Source organism: Saccopteryx leptura, chromosome 5, assembly GCF_036850995.1.
Source record: "Saccopteryx leptura isolate mSacLep1 chromosome 5, mSacLep1_pri_phased_curated, whole genome shotgun sequence".
Lineage (NCBI taxonomy): Eukaryota > Metazoa > Chordata > Mammalia > Chiroptera > Emballonuridae > Saccopteryx > Saccopteryx leptura.
In genome coordinates, this window is record NC_089507.1 from 85895731 (window position 1) to 85914853 (window position 19123).

The 19123-nt window shown below is 37.6% G+C and overlaps 1 protein-coding gene across 2 annotated transcripts in view; it reads right to left on the reverse strand.

Moving 5' to 3' along the window:
- Window positions 1–34: 34 nt before the first annotated feature.
- The window catches only part of SLC9B1 (solute carrier family 9 member B1), an 89290-nt gene continuing 70201 nt past the window's right edge, over window positions 35–19123 (reverse strand). Inside the window, exons 7-11 of one of the 2 annotated variants that reach the window (XM_066383899.1) lie at window positions 13388–13494; window positions 11922–12071; window positions 7198–7306; window positions 6136–6272; window positions 35–403 (exon numbers count right to left, since the gene is read on the reverse strand). In XM_066383899.1, the coding sequence (XP_066239996.1) occupies window positions 377–403; window positions 6136–6272; window positions 7198–7306; window positions 11922–12071; window positions 13388–13494 (530 nt within the window). In that variant the 3' untranslated portion in view covers window positions 35–376. Of the gene's footprint in view, window positions 404–3811; window positions 4028–6135; window positions 6273–7197; window positions 7307–11921; window positions 12072–13387; window positions 13495–19123 lie in introns of those variants that run through there. The other variant, XM_066383898.1, reaches the window with a different exon arrangement.

A 19123-nucleotide genomic window follows, 5' to 3' on the forward strand; every position in this document is an offset into this window, starting at 1 on the left:
AGCGTTTCATAATGGAATACTACACATCTGTAAAAAAAAAAAAGAAGAAGAAAATGGGCCCTGGCTGGCTAGCTCAGCAGTAGAGCGTTGGCCCGGCGTGTGGAAGTCCCAGGTTTGATTTTCAGCCAGGGCACACAAGAGAAGCGCCCATTTGCTTCTTCACCTTTCCCCCTCTACTTTCTCTCTATCTCTCTCTTCCCTTCCTGCAGCCAAGGCTCCATTGGAGCAAAATTGGCCTGGGTGCTGAGGATGGCTCCATGGCCTCTGCCTCAGACACTAGAATGGCTTCTGTTGCAACAGACCAACGCCCCAGATGGGCAGAGCATCATCCCCTGGAGGGCATGCTGGGTGGATCCTGGTCAGGTGCATGCGGGAGTCAGTCTCTCTGCCTCCCTGCTTCTCCCTTCAGAAAAAAAAAGAAAATCTTACCTTTTGCGACAGCATGAATGGACCTGGAGAGTATTATGCTAAGTGAAATAAGCCAGTCAGAGAACAACAAGTACCATATGATCTCACTTATATGTGGAATCTAATGAACAAAATAAAGTGAGAAAGAAAATAGAAACAGCATAGACGGACAGTTGTCGGGGGGAGGATGGTTGTGGGACTCGAAGAAAGAAGGTGAAGGGATTAGTCAGAAAACATACAGAACACAGAGACACATGACAATGTAGCAATAGCCAGAGGGAAGGGGGTAGGGTATGTGGAGGTGGGTGAAGGGGGGAAACGGGGCTGGAAAACGACTTTGTTTGGAGTGATGGATGCACGATGCAGTGTGCAAATGATGTTTTATTGAGTTGTACACTTGAAACCTGTATGGTTTTGCAAATCAGTGTCACCTTAAAAAATTCAATTTTTAAAAAATCTAAAAAAATAAAAAGCCATTTAAAAGGTTTAACCTAGACGCACAAAAACAACAGACAGGGCTTGCTTAAGGCAAAGAGTTTTTGGCCTGCGGCCAGACTATCCACTGTGGTCTGCTTGGTTAAAGATTTATGATCAGATTATCCTGTAAAGTTACTTTTGGTGATATTTATTACAAACCCCTTTTTTCATCTCCAGTAGTAAGAAATAAGGATTGTTACAGTCTTTTTAGAAAACAATTTGGTAACATTTTGGGAAAAATATATTCTTTGTCACAGAAATCCTATAGAAATCTATATTTATGAATATATGTCATAACATTAATCTCAGTGGGAAATAGAAATTAGAGCCATACTAGTTGACTCAGTATTTCTATGCAGTAGTGAAAAAAACAAGGTGTGCTATGGCATGTTGGGATCATCTGTGTGTATGTGTGGATATACGCATGCATGTATGTTTGCATACAGTCTTATGAACACAGAGACAAGTGGCAGTTATATACTTTAATGAAGATGACATTTGTTTGGGGAGGGTAAGTGAAGTAAAGATGGGCATTTGGATGGAAGAAGAGAGGAGAGAGGAAGAAAACCAAAAAGAAAGCAAAATACTAAGTCCCATGTACGTCACCTCATTTGGAAACTATATAAATTAAACATGTGATAGAAAATAAGAAAATTTAAAACATTATTTGGATTTGATAACATGAAGGTCATTGATGACCTTACCAAGTGCAGTCTTAGTTAAGTGGGAGCAAAGAATTAAGTTTCTATTACAGCAGTTTGAATAATATGTAGTAAGATAGTAGACTATAATAAACTGAAACTTCACCAAAATAATACCAATAAAAATAAATCTAAAAGAAATGAGTATAATAAAAATAGTGAGCCAAACAATGGTTAAAGAGAATCACTACATGTTAGTACATAAGGCAAACACAGCTTTGTCAATTGGCCCTTGAGTTGTTTATTCACAGGAGATTGAGACCCATTAGCTCAAAAGCCTGCTGGCAGCAAACCAAAACTTCACATGTCCAATTGTTTTAAACATAGCAGATTTTTAGCCATTTAGAACTTTCCTACTTTACAAATTTGTGGTAACTATGTCCAAAATCTGCTTGCCACATTTAAAATGAGCCTTGGGCTATAGAGATTCTAACTGCTGCTGCCCTTTGGAATTCTCTGACCCAGAGACTGTCTGCCATGCTGCTGGGTGCCATCATACATGAGCTCCCTGAACAAAACCCCCTTTCTCATGCCTCTCTACCTAGGAGTTCTCTTGCCCTCCTCCCATGGCCTTAAGCCTCTGATGCTATCAAGTGGTTAGGCAGTGGTCTGCAAACTCACTAGTCAACAGAGCCAAATACCAACAGTACAACGACTGAAATTTCTTTTGAGAGCCAAATTTTTAAAACTTAAACTATATAGGTAGGTACATTCCTTATTGAGATAGTGCCCGCACGTGGTATTATGTGGAAGGCCACACTCAAGGGGCCAAAGAGCTGCGTGTGGCTCGCGAGCCACAGTTTGCTGACCAGGGCGTTAGGGCCTTCCTCAATGTGCAGACCTGTCAAGCTTGTGTGCTAGTGCCACCTCATGCCATATTTTTTTTTCTTTTATCAGTCCGGACATGTTAAAACTCACCCCTTTACACAACAATAATAAAAGTAAAAATTCATTAAGAGGATACAGAGATCCTAAAGGTGTAGATACCTAAGAACATATCCTCCAAATAAATAAAGCCAAGTTAAATGACAGTAAAAATTTCACTTAGAAGGCAAAATTATAGAGGTAAGAATAATGATAAAAAAGATAGATAGTTGCAATTCAATTCCAGTACAAAATGGAAGCAGATAGGAATGTGTTTGGCATCCATCCAACTGATCCACTGGAGGATCTCTAGGTAACCGATGTCCAGTTTTGTTGGCATGGTTTAAGTAGACAGTGTAGTAAGCTACAATTGAGGAGGAATGGTGACCTGAGCTCAGAGACCTCAAGGATGATGATTTCAGCCTGTCCCTCCACCAGGTAATTGACCAAGTCCAGCAGAGTTGTTAGTTGGGGGCGAAAGGAACACAGAACAGAAAGCATGTGGATAGTAGAGGAGGGAGATGATCAGTTGAGGGAGTAACACCAGTTGCAGAGCTAAGGGGCTGTAGTTCATTTCACTAATGTTCTTTCATAAATTTCCCCAGCAAAAGAAACCAGCTCGAATCCTGGGGGAGCTTTCCCTAGATGCAGTGAAATTATATGAAGCAATAGATAGATCCAAATAGCAGAAGGGGTTGACAGCAATGTATTCTGTGGTATATGTAGCATTAAGGCACTCCTTCCTCTGCCACCTTCAAGTATTCCCTTTTGAGGGCTCAAAACCTAGTTTCTCTATAGTAATTGCCCTCAGGAAAAAAGAAACCATGCAGTCCAAATTACACTCCCTCCTTGAGGACAGTACATACCCAACGATTATTTGATGGGAGTTCATATTAACAGACTTTTCAGTAATATGTTGTCAGTGAAAGAAAAAGAAAACTTGAGATAGACGAGCTGACATAGATTAGAACGGTTAGGGAACTGTTGGTGAGAGGACAGGAAAAGAATAATGATGTGGACAATGAGGTCACTGAAGTTCAGAGGGTTATTTGAGCAAAAGGGAACTGAGAAAGATACTTAGTTTGTGTTAAGAAAGCAATTCAGCCTGAGGGATTATTTTAAACTTTCCTACAGATTTATTTTGTTCTTGAAATATGCAAATACTAAGAGGACATCCTGTTTTATATTGTTTTTATTAAATTAACCTTGCAATAGAAAATTTATAGAAAAACTGTCGTCAAATCACATATTTATTAAACTCTTGGTTCTTTGTAGTCTTCACATATTTGTACCTTTTAATTTTTCTCTCATGTAATAGATAATTCATTAAAAGCAGCAGGCAGGTGATGACAAATGAACTTTTAATGAAGTTCTAATCTTGGCAATTCCAAATTTATGTTGCTCGGATCATGGCGTGTAAGTAATTTGGGCCCCAGTAGGTCAATAATTAAAGCTCCATTTGGAGCTGTGATCAAGATGGCTAAAAATGCTACTGTCATCACATCCTTCGAATATGGTTCCAAGTGGGGTGCGCTGCTAATTCTTGCTCTTTCTAGAGCCAAAGGACCTAATACAGCCTGCATTTGGGTTGGGGTGGGTGAAGATGAAGCATAATGAAAACTGTTAAAGTTAACATATAATAAAAAGCAAATGGCTCTGTTAAAATAAAACCTAGTGTTAGACCAGTGATTTTCAACCAGTGTGCCCCACAAATTTTTTAAAAATGCAATACCTGACGATTTAGTCAGAGGCACTGACCTCTTTTCCCTTAGATTGTCAAGTAAAAAAAAAATGACAGCTACCAACACAACTGCCATCCAGTGTGAATGAATCAAAATTATACCTATATTTTTGTCTGATGGGTGAAACATATATAATATTTTTTGGAGTGCCACAGAATTTAGTAATTAGTTTATGTGTACCATGAATGATAAAAAAAGATTGAGAGCAGCTTCACTAGGCTATTAGAAAAGAGGCAAAACTTAAAGTGCTGAGGGATTTTAATGAATTATTCATTAATTCTATGATCTTCCTATCAAATATATTTGGAGGAAGAGTGAAATACAAATCAGCATGCAGACATTTTGGTGCTGATTTTGCATTTTTGTCATCTCAGCTTTTCCTTGTTTATTTATTTAAAAAAATGTTTTTGGCTTCCTGCTTCTCCCCATATCCCCCTTTCTTCTTCTCTCTCACACACTCTCCTGTCTCCAAATTCAAGAAAAAAATATTACTGATTGATTTTAGAGAGAGAGAGAGAGAGGAACGAGGGAGCAGGTAGAGAGAGAAACATCAGTTTGTCATTCCACTTTCTTATGCATTCATTAGTTGATTCTTATATATTACCTGACTGGGATTCGAACTTGCAACCTTAGTACAGCTGGATGATCTAACCAACTGAACTACCTAGCCAGAGTTCAGCTATTCCTGTTTGAATATATATACTTTTACCCTGGCTGGATAGCTTGGTTGGTTAGAGTATTGTCCCAACACATAAGGGTTGTGGTCAGGGCACATACAGAAGCAGATCAATGTTTCTGTCTGTCTCTCTCTCTATATATATATTCCTCTCTCTCTGAAATCAATAAATAAAAAAATATTTTAAAAATATATACTTTTGAGTGTTCATGTTACTCTCAGAACCTCAAGTGTTAACTGAACCAGGGTTTTGCGTATATGCCATTACCAAGTAGCACTTGGTTCTTGGCTGCAACAAGACAATGCAAAATACAAAGGTTTCTTATGATTCACTAGGATTTTGTTGATCATCTCCTTGTTCTTTCTACTTTGGAGATAGTGTGATATAGTAAAACTGACAAGGAGTTTGGAATCTACAAACTGGGCACTGAGAAATTATGAACTAACTTGCCTAAGGTTATAGGCATGTAACTTGGTATTCAAAACAGGCAGTCTGGCTCCACAGAACTGCTTTCTAACTATGACACATAGAGAATTTTGTTGCATGGAAACTCACAAGCTTTTATTTTGGAATAACAATGGAGAAAAGAATCTCAGGGAATCAAAACATGCTGTCAGGTGAAAAAGTATAATGAAAGTAGTAATACTATTTTTAGTAGGAGGAGCTATCATTGAAGTAGAGGATAAAACTACATCATTCATTCATTCATTCATTCTTGTTCAGTAGGCAATGATTATTTATTGTGAACTTCTTGCATCCCAGGCACTGTAGTAAATGGTAGGGATAAACAATGGGAAAAAAAACAAAAGAACCCAGACATGGTTCCTATCTTTCTGTGTGATCTACTGGAAAGATTTAGTAGGTAATCAAATAGTCATACAAAATAAATGTGCAATTAATAATGATATATTTACATTCATGTGTGTTAGAGTGGATGGCAGGGGTGAAAAAGATATATTTTAAAAAGAATCAATGTGTCTCCACTTTTAAATCATAACACTTAGCTCCACAATATTTAGCAAAATGCAAAAATTCTAATTTTCAGATATACTCTTCTATTTTGGGAAAATAGAAAAAAATGCTTTCATAAGTTAAAATATTTATCATTAAAATTACACTTTTCTATTTCAGAAGAATTGATTTTAAAACATTTTTAAAAGATTACATTAATTTTAATGAGTAGTTATGATCAGTTAATCTGGACAAATCATTTAGAATTTTAAAAAAGTATATTAAAATGATTAGAATGACTTAATATGTATTTACCTGGACTGTAGCTTTGGGCATCCATGATAGAGCAATAAATATTTTCTCCTTAACATTAAAACCAGCAAAACTCATCAATAAAAATGTAAAAGAAATTCGAACCAGTAATGCCAAACTCAAGGTAGCAACACAAATGCCTATAACAGAGAAAAGCAAACATAAATGACAAAACACTTGGAAGAAGGTGTTCTTTACATCTGGAGATGTGATTTGTAAAAATGTCGAAAATATTTTAAGGCTATTTCCTATTTATTTATTTATTATTTAGACAGGAAGGAAGAGAGATGAGAAGCATCAACTCATAGTTGTATCACTTTAGTTTTTCATTGATTGCTTCTCATATGAACTTTGATCAGGGGGCGGGGGGGGGGCTCCAACCAAACCAGTGACCCCTTGCTCAAGCCAGTGACCTTGGGCTTCCAGTCACCTACCTTTGGGCTTAAGCCAGCAACTATGGGATCATGTTTATGATTCCACGCTTAGGCTGGTGACCATGCACTCAAGCTGGCGAGTCTGCACTCAAGCCAGATAAGCCTGCACTCAAGCCAGCAACCTCAGAGTTTTGAACCAGAGACCTTAGCATTCTAGATTGATGCTCTATTCACTGTGCCACTACCGGTCAGGCATCTTTATTTTTTAAGTAAAAATAATAATCATAAAAAATACGAATACTATTGAGGCCTTTATGTAAAAGTCCAAGAGATTATCTGATGGTGGAGGTACCATGAAAAGTAAGATACATTATATTTATTTAATTCTGAGCTAATAAGCTGAACTTTTATTATAAATGAAAGTATTCAAAAGGTGCTGATGGTATCTAATATTTCCCCTTAGAATAGAATTCTCATCTCCATTTCTTAAGGAAACTCAGGGAAGACAGGGTTATCTTTGGTAACAAAGCGCATACAGGGTAAAGAAGAGCAACTGTATGTTACGGTCTCAACATGAGTTTCTGAAGAAGGTCCTTGCAGCATTCAAAGATATACTGTAAATAAAAATAATTATTCATAATTTTCTTAAATATTTTCAACTCAGATATTTTGTGCCTGTAATCATTCTTACCAAGAGTATTTGCTTCAAGAGATGTAACAGATACTTCCATTCCAACCAAACCAAAAAGAAGGGGTTGAAGAAAATTCCATGCAGTTGAAGTAATTTTTTTTACTCCAATCTGTAGAAAAGAGTAATACATTTTTAGTTATTGTGGCACATGAAAATAATGGCATTTCAGAAATTTAATGTCTACTTAAACACATAAAATGAAAATATTTTATTTGTAGGATAAATGTCAAAACAATAAAAATTAATTGAGTTGGTTAATTCTTTTACTCAAACACTTAGGTAGAGTTTGGCTAAAAGAATCTACAAAGCCATAAAATAAAAATACTTGGTAAGGTGTCATGGAACAGGTAAGGTCTTTGGAGGTCCAGACATATTCTGATGGTTCAGCAAGAGGTCTAGCTTTTGTTTGCAAGGTAACAGAGCAGAGACTGGACTACAACATCTCCAAAAGAACACACTCCCAAATGGGTGTTGGGAAAACAGTCTCTACTAACGATCATCCTGGAACCAAATCCCATGAAGTGACTCCTGACAGTCTTAATCAACTAGGAAAAAAGCTCTAGTTAATCTGTCAGGCTGTTTCCAAAGGACCCATTTTGAAGACTTCAAATTTATTTTTTCCTTAAAACCAAACCAAAAAACATAGATTCTTATTTGGTTGTCTGCCCAGCTTCCCTGTCTGGGAATGAATCATTCCCATTACTATCTCCCAGTGATGTGGTTACAGCAAAGGTCCTGTGGACATAATAGTGCTCTGGATCTTCTACAGGAATCTGTATGAAGAGATTTTAGCATAATTCAGGTTTATCTTTTTAAAAAAAGTTACATAAAACTTTGATACCCTTTGTTTGGGGTATAAACTATCTTTACAACTATTCCTTTTATGTTTTTTTAAATTAATTAATTATTCTTAAGATTTTTTTGCAAGAGAGACAGAGAGAGGGACAGATAAGAGACAGACAGACAGGAAGGAAGAAGGATGAGAAGCATCAATTCTTTGTTGCAGCACCTTAGTTGTTCATTGATTGTTTTCTCTTATGTGCCTTGACTGAGGGGCTCCAGCTGAGCCAAAGACCCCTTGCTCAAGCCAACGACCTTGGGCTCAAGCCAGCGACCTTGGACTTTAAGTCAGTGACCTTGGGCTCAAGCCAGTGACCATAGGGTCGTGTCTATACTCAAACTAGCAACCCACACTCAAGCTGGTGAACCCTAGCTCAAGCTAGAGGAGCCCAAGCTCAAGCTGGTGACCTTAGGGTTTCCAAACTGGGTCCTTTGCATCCTAGTCTGCTGCTATATTCACTGCACCAGTACCTGGTCAGGCTACTTTTTTATTTTATTTTATTTTATTTTAATTTATTGATTTTAGAAAGAGAGGAAAGAAGAAACGGGAGAGAGAGTGAGAAAGAGGTATATTGATGTATTCCTGCATGTGTCCTGACCAGGATTGAACTGGCAACCTCTGAGCTTCAGGATGATATCTAAGCAACCAAGCTACCTGGCCAGGACCATGTCTCAGTTTTCTGATTGCAATTTATAAAACTGAAGTTTAAAAGAGGGAAAAACAAAGAAAAAAACCCAGTATTACTCTTCCTTGTTTATTATAAGCATATTATCCTATTTGTTACTTTTAACTTTTAAGTCTATTTTTTACTTTGTGATTTCCTTTATCATATAAAAAGAGAATTCTAGTTGTTTTCATTTTATTTATCTAATTATAATTTATTATTAACCATTTAACTTCTTTTATAATTATGATTTGAATTACTAAACAAAATGCCAGTATAATTTTTGGATAGAGATCTAGATATTATCTAAGAATACAGGCAGGAACAGCCAAGAAATACTTTAAAATAAGTTCAATGAGAGAAAATATTCTATAGTAGATTTTGAGACATAAAACTATGTCTTATGGCCCTGGCCGGTTGGCTCAGTGGCAGAGCGTCAGCCTGGCGTGCAGGAGTCCCGGGTTTGATTCCCGGCCAGGGCACACAGAAGAGGCGCTCATCTGCTTCTCCACCCCTCCCCCTCTCCTTCCTCTCTGTCTCTCTCTTCCCCTCCTGCAGCCAAGGCTCCATTGGAGCAGGGTTGGCCTGGGTGCTGAGGATGGCTCATGGCCTCTGCCTCAGGCACTAGAATGGCTCTGGTTGCAACAGAGCAATGCCCCAGATGGGCAGAGCATCGCCCCCTGGTGGGCATGCTGGGTGGATCCCGGTTGGGCGCATGCGGGAGTCTGTCTGACTGCCTCCCCATTTCCAACTTCGGAAAAATACAAACAAACAAAAAACAACAACAAAAAACCGATGTCTTATGATTTTAAATAGATTTAAAGTAGAGTATCTACAGGAATAAATAAATAGGATTAGATTTCAGAAATGAACTTAGACATATTTGAGGCTTTAGGTCATGTGAAAAAAAGCATTTAAAGGTCACTGGATAGACTGACCAGGCAGTGGCAGTGTGGATAGAACATTGAACTGGGATGCTGAGGACCCATGTTTGAAACCCCAAGATCAGCAGCTTGAGTGCGGGGTTGCCAGCTTAAGCGTGGGATCATTGACATGACCCTATGGTCATTGGCTTGAAGCCCAAGGTTTCTGGCTTGAGCCCAAGGTTGCTGGCTTGAGCAAGGGCTCACTCATTCTGCTGGAGCTCCCCGATCAAGGCACATATGAGAAAACAATCAATGAACAACTAAGATGCTGCAATGAAGAATCGATGCTTCTCATCTCTATCTCTTCTAGCCTATCTGTCCCTCTCTCTTGCTTGCTAAAAAAATAAAACCTAAAAAACAAAAAACTGATATACTATTGATAAACAAAAAAAAAGGTCACTGAATAATTAATGGTCAGTCAATAAATAATTTGGCAAAAATTGGCTATCCAATTTATATACATTTATATTATATGAATTTATTTTATGTATGTATATATGTATATCTATGAATACATATATATAAACACAAATACATTCTTATCTCACAACATTCACAAAAATAAATTTCAGATGAATTAAAAAGTAAATGTAGAAACAGACAAAACCTGCCAAAGTATTAGATGATAATATAGAAGATATTATAATGATTATAATCTTACAATCTTGAGTAAAGAAATCCTTCCCAAATAAAATACTGAATCCAAAAGAAAAAAGAAAAAAGTGATAGGTTTGACAATAGGAAATTTTACTTCCAAACAAGGACATCATAAAATTATTACAATACTATTGACTATATTCCCTGTATTGTACATTATATCACTTTGACTTATTTATTTTATAATTAGAAGTGTGTACCTCTTATTGTCCTTCACCTTTTTCACTCATTTCCCCACCTCACTCCCCTCTGATAATCATCACTTTGTTCACTATTTCTTTTTTTTTTTCATTTTTCTGAAGCTGGAAACAGGGAGAGACAGTCAGACAGACTCCCGCATGCGCCCGACCGGGATCCACCCGGCACGCCCACCATGGGGCGACGCTCTGCCCACCAGGGGGCGATGCTCTGCCCATCCTGGGCATCACCATGTTGCGACCAGAGCCACTTTAGCGCCTGAGGCAGAGGCCACAGAGCCATCCCCAGCGCCCGGGCCATCTTTGCTCCAATGGAGCCTTGGCTGCGGGAAGGGAAGAGAGAGACAGAGAGGAAAGCACGGCGGAGGGGTGGAGAAGCAAATGGGCGCTTCTCCTGTGTGCCCTGGCCGGGAATCGAACCCGGGTCCTCTGCACGCTAGGCCGACGCTCTACCGCTGAGCCAACCAGCCAGGGCTTTGTTCACTATTTCTATGAGTCTTTTAATGTTTCATTTTGTTTGTTTTGGTTTCTTAGAGTTCACATATAAGTAAAAGAATATGGTGCTTGTCCTTCTCTGTCTGACTTATTTCACTTAACATAGTACCTTCTACATCATCCATGTTACAAATAGCAAGATTTTGTTCGTTTTATGGCTGAGTAATATTTCATAAACAATGTTATATAGTTTTTACTCATGAGATTATAAAAAATAAAACTAGTGATAATATCCAGAGTGTTGATGGGTTGAGGTATTAGAGACTCTCCTACACTGTTCATAGTAAATAGTGTAAGTAAATAAAATAATTTGAATGAATAATTTGACAGTACCCATCAAAATATAAAAGTACCATTAGTAAATTCAGCAATTCCATTTCTAGAAATATATTCCTACAAAAGTACTTGTACATTTGCAAAAAGGCACATGAACAGGACTGTTCAATGCAGTACTGTTTGTAATAACAAAAAATGGAAGTGATCTAAATGTCTAAAAATAGAGGACTGATTAGAGGAAATTATTAATTCTGGGAAGAGGTGTTTGATATTTGGAAATGGTGGGGAAAAGAAATATTTCACCATTTATTCTAGATGTGGACCATCTGTATTGTTTAATTTTTTATGAGCAATTTTTCATGTATTAAGTGTATAACTAAAATGTTAATAAAATAACTAAATCAATAAAAATTACATAATCATATTTCATAATACTTGGGGGAAAAATAGGCTTAATGTGATATCTCTACTCTTTATTGTGTTTTAGTCTAGGTGTAAGTCCTTTTCCTAAATACTTTATTTTCTTTGTTGAGTTGTATATTTCCTTAAAGATACAAACTTCTGAAACATCTTTCAACTAGAATGAGGTAGTTTCCTAAATGTCTATTATAAATGAAAAAAATGCAGTTATTTTATCTTTAAAGAATGATATATTAAAAAATATTCACCTTTTCTTTGGTCCACTTCATTCCTCCAATGAATGTCAATATTACTGTGCATAATCCTCCAGCTGCATGTATTCCAATGCGATTGCTGCCTAAGACAGCAGAAACAGACAGACTTACAATAAGGCATGCTCTCTTCAATGTGAGATTTGTCTAGAAATAAATTTTTACAAATCAATTTACATTGAATATATAATACAATATTTACATTATATATTATTTATTATTGATCCTTTAATACCATGTTTCTATATGTTATATTAAATGTCTAAAATTTTTACTTTTTTCATCATTCAATATTGGTACCAAGTGACAGAACTTGTAATTATTAAGTTTCGTCTTCTGCCACATCCCTGATACTATTGTCAGTAAAATGATTAAAATATTTTAACGTAAGTGAAGAAGGAAAAAGACACATATAACCTGTAGTTCTATATAAAATTCCAACAAGTTCTTTTAAAAAAAAATTTATTGATTGATTTGAGAGAGAGAGAGAGATGGAGAGAGATATCAATTTGTTATTCAACTTATTTATGCATTGGTTGATTCTTGCATGTGACCTGTTAGGGGAATGAACCCAAGACCTTGGTGTATCTGGATGACATGCTAACCAAATAAGCTACCCAGCCAGGGCCAGAGAATTCCTAAATATTAATTTCTGAATATTTCATTAGCTACTACAAATGTTACAGGCAAATCAAGATGGAAGTTATAGAAATACAAGAGTAACAGCACATTCTTTAGGGCAGGAAAGGGTTGAGTTTAATAGTGTTGCCTTAGGAGAATAGGAGTGAATTTACTCAGAAAATATGCAGAGGTAAATGGAAATCTATATCCCCTAAAATGTTCAGGGGAAAGTGTAAGGTAAAAAAGATTAGAGAATATTATAAAAAGTCAATAGGCAATTTGGTGAAGGAAGAGGGTGGGTGGAATGGAGACAGTTCTGTAAATTAAGTACATTTTTCTTTTCTTTTTTCTAAAGTATCCATTGCAAGTTTATTATGCATTAGCAAGCCTGACTTAAAATCCAACAGCATAGTAAAAAGATAGGTTATCTTTGTCCTAAGAAGAGGTTTCAAAATATACTTTCTTTTAAATGTATTCAGTTAGAAAAAAAACAAAAAATACAAATAAATGTATTCAGTTAGTACATAATCCTTTATAAAAGTTGTACATATATATTTTCTTCATTACATTTATAAATACAACATTTACAAAGCATTCCATCAAAAAAATTTTTTTTCTAGTATTCCAAATTTGCCAAGTCAGGAAGCCAAGACTTCAGTCAAGGCCATTGTCTCATATCAATCACAACTGTGTTAAGTTTTAAGCAGAGTAGGTATTGGAGGCTATTTTGGGGAAAATACAATAAATATTAATTTTATATTTCATGGATCATCTAATAGTTCAAATTTATGAAAGAAATAGCTATTATTATACTTTTAAAAGTTGATTAAGTTTTTATTTACCTGATCTCCACTTGGAAAATATTGAACAAAAATTCCCAAAAGCATCCCTATCAGCATACCTAAAAGTACATCCCGTAAAGAGGACAGGACATTATGAAGTATATCACCTGTAAGGGCACACATAAGGAAACCATTTCATGTAGAAATTTTTTTACATAACCAATATATCAAACCTAGGTAATTTATGAAGAAAAGTGTGTATCTTATAGAACAAATATACAGAAATGAATATTTAATATTAATAATTATATACATATGCAGATCTATATGATAAATTAAATATGTACTCTTAAAAATTAACATATGCACTCAAGTCAGAAATGTTTATTGAATAAATAATTCAGAAAACAAAGAAGCAATAAGCTACAATGTGCTCCCCTTACAGCAGATCAGGTAAAGTAGAAGGATGGACAGAGATTGAAAAACAGGCACCTCTGGCACTTAGCACAAGGCTGGTAATGTTTATTTTCTGATATACTATTATGACAAAGAGGAAAATGATTTAAATATAAAAAGAACAATTTAACAACAACAACATAAAGAAAAGATTTGTTTCAGTGTCATTCTTAGGACTATTCAAGGGTCAATTGAGTTTTCTTTTTTTTCTTTTTTTTTTGTTTGTATTTTTCTGAAGCTGGAAATGGGAAGGCAATCAGACAGACTCCCACATGCGCCCCACCGGGATCCACCCAGCACGCCCACCATGGGGGAATGCTCTGCCCATCTGGGGCGTCGCTCTGTCACGACCAGAGCCACTCTAGCGCCTGGGGCAGAGGCCACGGAGCCATCCCCAGAGCCCGGGCCATCTTTTTGCTCCAATGGAGCCTCGGCTGCGGGAGGGGAAGAGAGAGACAGAGAGGAAGGAGAGGGGGAGGGGTGGAGAAGCAGATGGGTGCTTCTTCTGTGTGCCCTGGCTGGGAATCGAACCCGGGACTTCCGCACGCCAGGCCGAAGCTCTACCACTGAGCCAGCCAGCCAGGGCAGTCAATTGAGTTTTCAAATTTTTTTTTGGTTGTCTTAAATTCTTTATTTTAAACTGTCCTTTCTACTTTATCATATTGAAGTTTTACCCCTTCCCCACCCCTCTGGTCGGGCTTCTTGAAAAGCAATGAAATGACTCACCAACTCGGTTTGGCGTTTTATGCTTTTCACAAATATTGCGTGTTTAATCAATTTACTCACTACTAGCTTGAGCTCCTACCTTGGGCCCAGCCCCTCCTCATTAGGATCAAGATTTCAATTTTATGCAACCATATCTGTAATTAATTGTAATAAGTTTTTTGTTTGTTTTCTGTATTTTTCTAAAGTGAGAAGCGGGGAGGCAGAAGACTCCCGCATGGGATCCACCTGGCATGCCCACCAGGGGGCTATGCTCTGCCCATCTGGAGCCTTTGCTCTGTTGCAATTGGAGCCATTCCAGTGCCTGAGGTGGAGGCCGGGATGCCACAGAGTCATCCTCAGTGCCTCGGCCAACTTTGCTCCAATGGAACCTTGGCTGCAGGAGGGGAAGAAAGAGATAGAGAGAAAGGAGAGGGAGAAGGGTGGAAAAGCAGATAGATGGGTTCTTCTCCTGTGTGCCTTGTTCGGGAATCAAACCTGGGACTTCCACACACCAGGCTGACACTCTACCACTGAGCTGACTGGCCAGGGCAATTGTAATAAGTTTTAAAAAATGATTCTGAGTCACAAAATGTTATGTTTTTTGTTTAGCTCAGAAAGGTATGTAAATATATGTATATATATAAAATAGTTTTCCACACAAAATAATAAAATTGGAGGGTGACAATAGCAAGATGATGGAGTAGAAAGCTCTAGAACTTCAACCCCCTAAAGAGACACCAACTTAACAATATTAATTCCAAAAGCCTTAATGAAACTCCAGAAGTCAGTTAAGAAGTTGCAGCAAAAGAAGCAACTCATTATGTACAAGGGAGCACCAATTAGATTATCAGAGGATCTCACAGCAGAAACCTTATAGGCCAGAAGGGCAGAAGGAGGTAGGATGATTTATTCAAAGTATTGAAAGAAAGAAAAAATTGCCAACCAAGAATACTATTCCACAAAATAGACCTTCCCCAGATACACAAAAGCTAAGGTAGTTCATAACCATTAGACCTGCTTTCCAGAAAACAAAAACAGAAAAAAAACATTAAAGGGAATTCTTCAAGTGGAAATAACAGGACTTAAGACAGCAACATAGCCCTGGCCGGTTGGCTCAGTGGTAGAGCATCGGCCTAGCGTGCGGAGGACCCGGGTTCGATTCCCGGCCAGGGCACACAGGAGAAGTGCCCATTTGCTTCTCCACTCCTCCGCCGTGCTTTCCTCTCTGTCTCTCTCTTCCCCTCCCGCAGCCAAGGCTCCATTGGAGCAAAGATGGCCCGGGCGCTGGGGATGGCTCTGTGGCCTCTGCCTCGGGCGCTAGAGTGGCTCTGGTCGCAACATGGCGACGCCCAGGATGGGCAGAGCATCGCCCCCTGGTGGGCAGAGCGTCGCCCCATGGTGGGCGTGCCGGGTGGATCCCGGTCGGGCGCATGCGGGAGTCTGTCTGACTGTCTCTCCTTGTTTCCAGCTTCAGAAAAATGAAAAAAAAAAAAAAAAAAAAAAGAAAAAAGACAGCAACATAAAAGCATACAACATAAAACTATGATAAAGGTACATATATAGACGAATTAAGAATTCTGCCTGACCTGTGATGGCACAGTGAATAAAGCATTCACTGGAATGCTGAGGTTGCTAGTTCGAAACTCTGGTTTGCACATATGAAAAGCAATTACTACTAGCTGATGCTTCCCACTCCTTCCTCACTCGCCTTTCTCTCTCTCTTCTCTCTAAAATAAATAAATAAAGTCTTAAAAGCCTGATTAGGTGGTGGTGCAGTGGATTGAGCATCAGACTGGGATGCAGAGGACCCAGGTTTGAAACCCCGAGGTTGATGGTTTAAGCGCAGGCTCACCAGCTTGAGCACAGGGTCTCTGGCTTGAGCAAGGGGTCACTCACTCTGCTGCAGCCCCCAGGCAAGGCACATATGAGAAAGCAATAAATGAACAACTAAGGAGACTAAGAAGCCACAACAAAGAATTAATGCATCTCATTTCTCTCCTTTCCTGTCTGTTTGTCCATATCTGTCCCACTCTCTGTCTCTCTCTCTGTCTCTGTCACACAAAAAATAAAGTCTTAAAAAAAAAGAATACTGTATACTGTAAAGGTGGTGAGTTAATCATGTTTTATTCTGTTATAGAAATTAAGATAAAAGCATAAAAATAATTATAAACTAAGTGGATGATATTCAATATAAAAATATTAAATTTGAGATATTAATAACAAAGTGGGAGGGTGAGATGTAAAGGAATAGAATTTCTGTGTGATATTGAACTTATCACTTTAAAATAGATTGTTGTAACTATAAGGATGAAAAAAGATTCCAAGAGTGACGTCAGAGAAATGACGCCATGGAGAACTCCCGATATCTCTCCCCAAAATTTCAACAAGTTATACAACTAGAAACACAAAAATCTATCCCTGGAGCATCTGGAAGTCCCACACATTGAACAAGGAGCCAATACAGGTTACAAAGTACAAAAAGCTTGGGTAGAGTGGTCCCACAGAGTGCTGAGGCATACTGGACACACCTGGAGGCTCATAGAAAGACACCTTGAGAGCAATTGGGTCCGAGCCCTGCCTGATTACACTGGCGGCTCTGACTGACAGAGCCTTACCCAGAGCCCTGTGCTGAGTGGGGATAGAGTGGGGATTTGCCAGCTCTTTGAGTCTCTTAATCTCCAGGCAGTGACAGCGGCAACCTCATAGCTGGATCATCAGGCTGCTATTTCAGGAAGGAGAGACCAGAAGAGAGGCTCCAGGAAAATGGACTCTCCCATTGTTGGAGCCTGCAAATGCTAACAAGCCCCAACTACCAACGAGACTGAGGCCTAGTATATGACATCGCCATAGAGACACATCAACTGCAAATCTCTACCTAAGCATGCCACAGGAGCAGAGCCTGGGGTATGGAGCCACCGACCAGGAAGAGGGAGAGGAAAGAAAAAGGAAGAAGTTAACCTCTCAAAATCAAGAAAAATCCACAGTCTTTAACAGTCTTTATAACTTTTTCCACTTTATTTTTGTTTCTTTCATCTTCTATCTTTATTTTTTTTTCTTCTTCCACCTTGGCCCTTTTATTCTCTGCTCGTCTTATTCTTTTCTCTTCATCTTGAACTACATTACCCATAACTGTTACATTATCCATTTTTTTCTTTTCTTTTTTCTTTCTCTCTATGAGGGTTATACTCTAAACCCCTTAACTCTCTCCTTTTTTATTCTTTGTTCCCTTTTTCTTTTTTCTCCCTCTCTTAGTTTCTTCTTTTCTCCTTTACTTTTCCTCTTATTCGATTCTCACTCACTCACAAATTATTTTATTTTGGATTCAAATTTTTTCTTTGTGACATTTTGTGTGCTTTTTTTTTTTGCTTTTTAACTCATTAGCATTCCCCCCAACCCTGGCTCTGCATTTTATGTAGTTTTTGTTTCACTTAATACAATAGTACTTTTATTTCTTTTTCTTGTTTTCCTCTTATCCCTTTCACTATATTTCTCAGTCGACCATCATTTACAAGCAAATTATTTTATTCTTGATCCAAATTTTTTCCTTTTTTACATTTTGTGGGTCCCTACCTCCTTTTTGTCCTTTAACACTTCTCCCCAACTCAGGCCCTTTGTTATAGGTAGTTTTTGTTATATTTAGCACAATATAATTCTCAGTTTTTTACGGTATTTTCTCAGAGTGGGAAAGAAAAAAGGGAAAAAAGAAATAATAATTTTTAAAATTATTTTTTATTGTCTTTTTTTTACCTTTTATTTTTTATTAATTCTCATTAGTGGTATTAACAAAAACATCCTCACATGCCATTAAAGAAAAGGAAATAGAATATCATGGATACAAAAGAGAGATGTAGCACAGATAGATGAGGAAAAATCTATAGAAAAAAAATTTAATAGATTGGAAAACTTGGAGTTAAATGACAGAGAATTTAAAATAGAAATCCTAAAAGTACTCAGAGATATACAAAAAAACACAGAAAGGCAATTTAGGGAGCTCAAAAAACAACTCAATGAACACAAAGAATATATTACCAAGGAAGTTGAAACTATAAAAACAAACAGAGATGAAAAACTCAATTCATGAACTGAAAAATGAGGTAACAAGCTTAGCTAATAGGACAGGCCAGATAGAAGAGAGGATTAGTGACATAGAAGACAGGCAACTTGGAGCACAACAGAGAGAAGAAGAGAGAGACTCAAAAATTTAAAAAAATGAGAAAGCCCTACAGGAACTGTCTGACTCCATCAAAAAGAGGAATATAAGAATAATAGGTATATCAGAAGGAGAAGAGAGAGAAAATGGAATGGAGAACATATTCAAACAAATAATAGATGAGAACTTCCCAAGCCTGTGGAAAGAACTAAAGCCTCGGATTTAAGAAACAAACAGAACACCGAGTTATCTTAACCCCAACAAACCTACTCCAAGGCACATCATAATGAAATTGGCACAAACCAATGACAAAGAAAAAATTCTCAAGGCAGCCATGGAAAAGAAGAATACAACATATAAAGGAAGGCTTATTAGATTATCATCAGATTTCTTCAATAGATGACTGGATAAAGAAGATGTGGTACATATATACTATGGAATACTACTCAGCCATAAGAAGTGATGACATCAATTCATTTACAACA